Here is a 9,289-nt window from a genome sequence, read left to right on the forward strand (position 1 = left end):
GGAATGTTATTTCCTGAAATAAAGTATAATCTGCAATCACTTGAACACAATTATACAACATTCCATCTGATTATCTATTAACATTATGCATGTCTCAGTGTTTCCTCATCACAGATCTAACTGTACAATGTCTCTCTGAGTTAGCTGAGTAGGTTATCAAGGGGACTTAGTGAAGCTTATACTAAGGGATCAAAAGCCATAAATATACATTTAAAATCATTTAAGTATCTTCTAAAATTTGCTTCTGTTCCACGCCTTTAAATCATACTCAGAATTTCCACCATGTCACAAACTATGTACACATGTTCAACACCCGCGACCAAGTGTTGTCAAGTCCTTGGTTGGGGCAGTGGCTTTTGCTGTCTTTATGTCCCAGCTGAGCAAATGAGCTATGTTCCCCAGCTGCTTAGCAAACATTGTTCACAGGCAGCAAGGGGACAGCCTTCGCAGAAAGAGCCAGCTGGCAAACACTCTGCCAAAGGGCAGCTTCCCTTTGCCTTGTCTTTAATTAAGAGGTGGCAATGGGCCCATCACCATGCAGGAACAGAAAGGCCCAATGACCTCTATTAGAGCAGGGCAATCACAGACAGAAATGCCAGCTGGCAAGTGTGTGAGCCCTGGAAGGCTCTGCCACCTGTGTCTGGCCAAGAGCCATCCAATAAAATGGTGGTATCATTCTGAAGATTCAAAATAAGCCCTGGCAACCTATCAGGACCCCCACCTTAATACATGGTATCAAAGCTCATTATCCTTTTTTTTTTTTGTCCTTTTGAAAGTGCTAAAAAAAAAAAAACACACACAACTATTTGTGTATTTTATTGGTATGCTCAAAAATTTTACTTGGAAAAAGTCTGGGAATTAATATCTTCTCTGTAAAAACTGACCAAAAGATAATGATAACTTCCCCAAAATAATACATAAGGGTTTTTGCTGCTTTTAAAGCATGTAGGTAGGCAATTTTATTCATTTATTGAATATGTGAATATAAATCTTTTTTCCCAAAATCATTTTTTCTTACTTTGAGTTGTGCAGGTAATAGAATATATTAACACAGCATTAAATATAAAATATTAACCATAAAGCCAAATCTTACTGAAACGAATATTACATAAAATGGACTATAACAAAAGTATTTCCACAACATGGATATGATTAATTAGAATAAATATTAACAGACAAGGCTCTGCCCTACCACCTGTTGAATAATTCTTTGTTTTAACAAAAGCAGCAGCTTAAATGAAACAAACAAACAAAAAAAGATAATCCTTTCTCTTAAAGCTCAACATTCAGAAAACTTCACGGCATCTGGTCCCATCACTTCATGGGAAATAGATGGCGAAACAGTGGAAACTGCATCAGACTTTATTTTTTTGGGCTCCAAAATCACTGCAGATAGTGATTGCAGCCATGAAATTAAAAGACACTTACTCCTTGGAAGGAAAGTTATGACCAACCTAGATAGCATATTCAAAAGCACAAAGCTATGGTTTTTCCAGTGGTCATGTATGGATGCGAGAGTTGAACTGTGAAGAAAGCTGAGTGCTGAAGAATTGATGCTTTTGAATTGTGGTGTTGGAGAAGACTCTTGAGAGTCCCTTGGACTGCAAGGAGATCCAACCAGTCCATTCTAAAGGAGATCAGTCCTGGGTGTTCTTTGGAAAGACTGATGCTAAAGCTGAAACTCCAATACTTTGGCCACCTCATACGAAGAGTTGACTCATTGGAAAAGACTCTGATGCTGGGATGGATTTGGGGCAGGAGGAGAAGGGGATGACAGGATGAGATGGCTGGATGGCATCACCGACTCAATGGACATGAATTTGGATGAACTCCAAGAGTTGGTGATGGACAGGGAGGCCTGGCGTGCTGAAATTCATGGGGTCGCAAAGAGTTGGACATGCCTGAGTGACTGAACTGAACTGAACTGAACTGAAGGAATATCATGTATATGAGACTCATGTATATGCTGAGAAGCAAGTGTTAAAACAATCAAAGGTCGCCCATAATGGGAAAAAATAGGGATCATTTTCTTAAAGACAAAAAAAAAAAATAAACAAAAAAACCCCCACTAAACTCATAGGTTCAGCTATGAATAGTTGTTTCAGGTAAAGAAAAACCAGGCAGGAAAACAAATAATAGTCAAATGTTTAATGTTCCTGCTGAAAAAATTTATTACATCTAAGATATGTATATTCAGGTATATGGACTATATGCAACCCCATGGACTATAACAATCCATGGAATTCTCCAAGCCAGAATACTGGAATGTGTAGCCATTCCCTCCCCTAGGGGATTTTCCCAACCCAGGGATCAAACCCAGGTCTCCTGCATTGTGGGCAGATTCTTTACCAACTGAGCTACCAGGGAAGCCCAAGAATATTGGAGTGGGTAGCCTATCCCTTCTCCAGAGGATCTTCCTGATCCAGGAATCAGACCAGGGTCTCCTGCATTGCAGGCAGATTCTTTACCAGCTGAGCTATCAGGGAAACCACTATTCAATTATATAGGTTTTTTTGGTGTATAGCTGTTCTAAAGTGCTAGTATGAATCTCAACTTATTTTAAAGTGAAAGTGAAATCGCTCAGTCGTGTCCAACTCTTTGCGACCCTGTGGACTGTAGCCCACCAGGCTCCTCTGTCCATGGGATTCTCCAGGTAAGAATACTGGAGTGGGTTGCCATTTTCTTCTCCAAACTTATTTTAAAAATCAACTTTAATTACAATAAAAATCTGGAAACTTAAAATGTTTACAAAAGAATTCATAAATTCATATATTTGCCTAGCTTTGAATTAGTATGCAGTAATAAAGTACAAAAATTTGAAAAAGGAAATGTAAAACTAAATTTAACAAATTATTTTTGAATACAGCATGTGTTTGTAGACTTCTAGCATCAGTAATTCAGTTTGAACCATGACTCCCAGAGAAACAGGAATCACTGAAGTATATGTATAGTAGTGTTGTAACATTTTACCTGGAGAAGGCAATGGCAACCCACTCTAGTACTCTTGCCTGGAAAATCCCATGGATGGAGGAGCCTGGTGGGCTGCAGTCCATGGGGTCACTAAGAGTTGGACCTGACTGAGCGACTTCACTTTCACTTTTCACTTTCATGCATTGGAGAAGGAAATGGCAACCCACTCCAGTGTTCTTGCCTGGAGAATCCCAGGGACGGGAGAGCCTGGTGGGCTGCCGTCTATGGGGTCGCACAGAGTTGGACACAACTGAAGCGACTTAGCAACAGCAGCAGCAGCAACATTTTACTTGATTTACTCTATTTTTTTTTTTTAGTAAACACTACACACTTTATTACAACATAGCTTTGTATCAAAGTATTTTCCTAGAACATTCTTGGTGAATAATGTTATTTGATAATATTTTTTTCTGAAATATTTTATCAATATCTTCATTTATGGTCCCTAATAATCCACTTAGTTGCATTTAATGCTATCAATAAGTCATTCTTAGACAATGATTTCAAAAATAATAATTGAGTTATTTATCTATTTATAAAATCAATATATGAACATTGTAGAGACATTCAAAACCTAGAAAAAAGATGTAGATAGCCCCACTTACCCCATATAAACTATGTTTCATTCTCTGTTGTATCTTTACACAGAAAAAAAGGTAATCCAAAAAAATGAATCCATGATGAAAGAAGCAAAAAATGCTATGAATTACTTCAATGTGTTTCAATACATTTACTTATAATGTTTATCTATCACATATGTGGAATTCCAATTTTAAGTAACTTTCATTAATAGGAGATCAGTATTTCTCGTGATACTTTTGCATTAGTATAAGGAAAACGCTTATTCTCCTTCTTAATTCTAGCGTCCTAGCTTGGACAATTTCTTAGGTATTGTAAAATGAGTCTTTAAACTTCCACCCTCTTCACTCTTCCCTAAGAGAGGAGCGATGTCTCTGGGAATTTATGAGAAGCAGTGTGGCTTCCCTTCCCTTTTGGGATCTGCTTCTCAGCTTTATGTCAGCAATCTTTTCTACTCCTACTTCCATAGGACATATACTTATGGGCCAGGGTCTCCAACCCACCTCTTAGAGTCTGGTTTGAATACTCATCTATTTTTATCCTTGTTCTATTAGAACTCAAGCTGTTCTAAATAGTGCATGTCATTCAGATCTAGTCTGTACAAAAATCACAATACAGTACGTCTCCTACATACAAATAAGTTCCATTTTGACAGCCCGTTTGTAAGTCCTATTTGTTTTTAAGTCAAATAAATTTAGCCTAGGGCTTCCCCAGTGGCTCACACGGTAAAGAATCTGCTGCAATGCAGGAGACCTGGGTTTGATCCCTGAGTAGGGAAGATCCCATGGAGAGGGAAATAGCAACCCACTCCAGTATTCTTGCTTAGAGAATTCCAATGATAGAGGAGCCTGGCAGGCTACAGTCCGTGGGGTTGCAAAGTCAGACGTGACTGAGAGACTAAGGCACAAATTTAGCTTAGGTACCCAACTAACACAAATCAACTACATGGTATTATACCATAATGAGTTTATAATACCTTTCATACAAATAATATATGAAAAAAAACACAAAAATAAAACATTTTTGATCTTACAGTAGTATACTTTGAAAAGTACAGTAGTACAGTATAACAGCTGGCATACAAGGGCACATTCACATCTTTGAATGATTGCAATTTAAAGGTTCATATGTAGGGAACTTACTGTAAGATGGGAGTGGAGGTTAGAAAATCTAATCTAACATAATATATCTAAGACAAATACACTATCTCAGCTTTAGAAACTTAAGTGCATCTTTAGTTTCTACCTGCTTATTCCTTTATCAATAGTTTACTTGGTCGTGGATTCACAAAAGAGAAAGAGGAATGATTATTGCCTTTAGATTTCAACAACTATTATGGCAAAAGAACAACTCAGGGAAGAGGAAGGAAATCAAGAAACTATAGGGAATGTGAAGCATACACTTCCAATTTTATGCCCTCAAACTTTAAAATAAATTTTATGTGACAGTGTTAGACTTTTGTCATAGGTTTTCTAAAATTATAAGGTATATATACACACTACTTGCTGATACTTCCAAATAAAATAGGTATTATGCAGAGTTACTGGCCACGAGAATGTGTTTTTCCCTATAGTACACTGCAGTCACTACTGAAGGTTAACAGCTTCATCATTTGGGACACTTTGAAAACGTTCTGTGACTTTATCTTTCAATGCTGTGAAGCCTAGTGAAGCTGATGCTAGATTACATAGCAGTATTCCGGCAGCGTGAACTATTTGGCAGCAACAGAACACACAGAAAGCACTCCCTATACACGTCTGGTCTTCATAATCATGACTGCAAATCAACTGTCACGGATTTACACCTAAAATTGTAAAATGCTTCTCTACAAATTGGATAGCTGCAGTTGCTAAAATTAAAATGAAAAAGGAAGAAAGGATATTTTTTATTCCGTTAGTCCTACCTTTTCAAAATATTTGATTTCATACTCCAGGATGATTCCATTGGGACGATCTGGCTCTTGCCAAGACAAGGAGATGCTGTTCTTAGCAATCTTCCCCTTTTTCACATTGGTGACTGGAGAGGGGGCTGAAAAATGGAGAGTAGCATGATTAACAGAGCCTTAAAATTACACCTGTCTTTCATGTATATTGGCACACTTGAATGTAATATAATAAATATACCAAGCACTTAACTTTGCATTTTACCTGGAAACAGTTATTGTTTATATACAAGGTTTTATAGATTTAGAAGTGTTTTTAAAATATAAATCAACTGAGAGAGAAATTTCTACAATAAAATTATAGTCACACAGAATCTTAAGTCCAAATTTTCTCTATAAAGTTTAGATACATAAAATATCTTCTTTTTATAGAATAAAGATGTTCTTAATGATCTTATGTCTATTCTAAGATTCATGGACTCAACATATTCCATAACACTAACACATACATGGTTATCCCTATTACCAAATTTTTATAACATTAAGACTTTTATAATTTCTTATTTTTGAAATCATATGAGTCCTATAGTCATTGAAATTTCATATATTAAATATAGTGGAGGTCTTTCTTAAAACTATGGTTATATATGTGTAGTATATATAAAACAATAGCAAATAAAAGAAGCATTCCCTTCATATCCATTTTCCCCAAATATTTCATTAGAAATCACAATTGCTTATGATGTTCATCGTTATTTGTCAGTGTGTATTAAATGACTCTTTATCTGAAAAAAATAGAAAAAAAAATGCTACTTTCTGAGTATTTTGAACTCCCACACATTTGAATATTTGACTTGGCATCCATTTTTTATCAATCTGATGAGATTTGTATAGACTCTGGGTTTGACACCATAAAGAAGTGCTGACATAATTTTCTTGATGTAGATAACCTTTATTTTTGTAGCTTTCAGATTTATAGAAGACAAAGCAAAAGATTATCATGGGCATGCAGGTTCTTTACCACTAGTGCCACCTGGGAGGCCTATATATATATATCTATATGCACACACACACATCATGAGTGTATGTAAGTGCAGAGACAGATAAAGAATACATAATATACACATTTTATATATTTATAATGTATATATAATAAGATGGAAAAGATGTCAGCTAAAGTGAGTAGTGTATAACCACTATGTGATAGCCCTGTGGTAGTGTATAGCCTTATGTGAACAATATTATATATCTACTGAGATTAAAATTTATATATATATATATATATATATAGATAGATAGATATATGTTGGGCTTCCCTTGTGTCTCAGATGGTAAAGAATCTGCATGCAATGCAGGAGGACTCAGGTTTGATTCCTGGGTTGGGACGATCCCCTGGAGAAGGAAATGGCAACCCACTCCAGTATTCTTGCCCGGAGAATTCCATGGACAGAGGAGCCTGGTGGGCTACATACAGTCCATGGGGTCACAAAGAGTCAAACACGACTGAGCAGCTAACAAAAAGAAATAACAATATACATGTTATATTGTTGTTGTTGTTTTAGTCTCTAAGTTGTGTCCAATTCTTTGTGACCCCATGGACTACAGCCCATCAGGCCCCTCTGACCACGGGATTTCCCAAACAAGAATACTGCAGTGGGTCGCCATTTCCTTCTCAAAGGGATCTTCTCCACTCAGGCAGCAGACTCTGGTCTCCTCTGTCTCCTGCAATGGCAGACAGATTATTCACTGCTGAGCTACCAGGGAAGCCCTATATGTTATATACATATACATATGGATGCATAGAATTTCTATTTTAATTTCCAGTAGTATTCAGTCAAAATAATGGACTGTAATTTGTCATGTTTAATTATCTTTTCCACTCCTTGGAAAGTGTAATCAAATCAGAGGCATCATTTTGAGCAACAGACAGCAAGAACAAAGTTTAGAACTATTTTGCGGGGCTCCATGCTAGTGTAAAAAGGGGATGGGAAGAGATCATCATTTAAAAACAGAAGTGAGATCACGTCATTCCTCTGCACCCCTGTGTCTCACTGCAGAGTAAAACCCAAATGTGGAAATACACATAAGCATCAGTACCGCCTGGCTCTCTGCATTTTCTTTGACCTCACCACCTCTTGCTACTTCTTCAATAGCTCCGACCCAGGCTGGTTGCCCCAGGCACTTCTGACACACTCCTACATAGTGTTAGCTGCTCGGTTGTGTCCAACCCTATGGACTGTAGCCCAACAAGCTCCTCTTTCCATGGAATTCTCCAGGCAAGAATACTGGAGTGGGTTGCAATTTCCTTCTCTAGGCTGGCTGCCCCAGGCACTTCTGACACACTCCTGCCTAAGGATTTTCCATCTGCATCCTTACTCAGAGGTGCTCCTCACTCTGACTCCAGAGCTCGCTCCCTCTTCTGGATTTCTCACTGAGACCTTTCCTGTTTGCTCTCTCCCTTAGCCCCCCTTATCTTGTCACATTCTCTGATCTTCACAATTTTTCTTCTATTACTTGCACTTCTATCATCTGATATTCACATCTTATTTCTATATGAATTCTTCCTTATTCCTACTTGTTTTTTTCAGTCCTCTCAAGTAGAGTATAATTTTTATGAGGGCAGTGATATTGTTATTCTCATTCGTTGCTGAATCCTAGCTCTAGAACAGCACCTGGACAGAGGACGGTCCAATAAATATGTATGGAGTAAATGAGTGGTGGTAAAAAATCAAATACAGAGGAATCTTTTATTTTTTATTATGTATTATATCAGCAAACTTATCTATTAAAAGTGACATGTCTTTCAATAAAATTAAAATAGAAAAAACTATCTGTAAGAGCAAAGTCTGGTAACCGTCTAGTGTCTTATAAACCCATAGGTTATATTGACTTTGATCCTATAATATGTAATTTTATTCTTTTAATCATAGGGCTTTGTGGTGTTCAGATTCAGAGAATGTATAGTTTCAGCTTTATCTTCTATCCTTTTTAAAAAAAAAAATATTTTTAATTGAGGCTAATCGTTTTACAGAATTTTGTTGTTTTTCTGTCAAACATTAATAAGAATCAGTCTTAGGTTTATATATGTCCCCTCCCTCTGTCCAGCTCCACAAATTTTCTGGACTCTGGTGGCTTGGACAGTAAAGAATCTTGTCTCCAGCACAGGAGATCTGAGTTGGGAAGATCCCCCTGGAGAAGGAAATGGCTACCCTGGATGACTCCATGGACAGAAGATCTGGTGGGCTATAGTCCAGGGGTTCACAAAGAGTCAGAGACAACTAAGCAACTTTCATTTTGGGCATTCCCTGCTGGCTCAGATGGTAAAGAATCTGCCCAAAATGCAGGAGACCTGAGTTTGATCCTGGGTCTGGAAGATCCCCTGGAGAAGGAAATGACAACCCACTCCAGTATCTTGCCTGGACTTTTCAAGTGGCACGAGTGGTAAAGAATCCTCTTGCCAATGCAGAAGATGCAAAAGACATGGGTTCAATCCCTGGGTTGGGAAGATCAACTAGAGTAGGAAATGGCAATCCACTTCTAGTATTGTTGCCTGGAAAATTCCATGGACAGAGGAGCCTGGTGGGCTACAGTCTATGGGGTCAGAAAGAATCAGATAGGACTGAGCTACTGAGCACATATACACACTACAGAACACAAAGTGTGTGTACAAATCCAAAATTGTTTAAAAGTACTTTTGAAATTGAATTTTATTTCGGTTCAGTTCAGTCGCTCAGTTGTGTCCGATTCTTTGCAACCCCAAGAATTGCAGCACGCCAGGCCTCCCTGTCCATCACCAACTCCCGGAGTTCACTCAAACTCATGTCCACCGAGTCGGTGATGCCATCCAGCCATCTCAAG

At 37.8% G+C, this 9,289-nt stretch overlaps 1 protein-coding gene across 3 annotated transcripts in view; it reads right to left on the reverse strand.

Moving 5' to 3' along the window:
• EPHA5 (EPH receptor A5) overlaps positions 1-9,289 on the reverse strand; it is a 398,564-nt gene that overhangs the window by 116,189 nt on the left and 273,086 nt on the right. For all 3 annotated transcript variants that reach the window (XM_010848896.1, XM_010848895.1, XM_010848897.1), the window contains one exon: positions 5,453-5,577. In XM_010848896.1, the coding sequence (XP_010847198.1) occupies positions 5,453-5,577 (125 nt within the window). The remainder of the gene's footprint in view (positions 1-5,452; positions 5,578-9,289) is intronic.

Source organism: Bison bison, unplaced genomic scaffold (assembly GCF_000754665.1).
Source record: "Bison bison bison isolate TAMUID 2011002044 unplaced genomic scaffold, Bison_UMD1.0 scf7180017864279, whole genome shotgun sequence".
Lineage (NCBI taxonomy): Eukaryota > Metazoa > Chordata > Mammalia > Artiodactyla > Bovidae > Bison > Bison bison.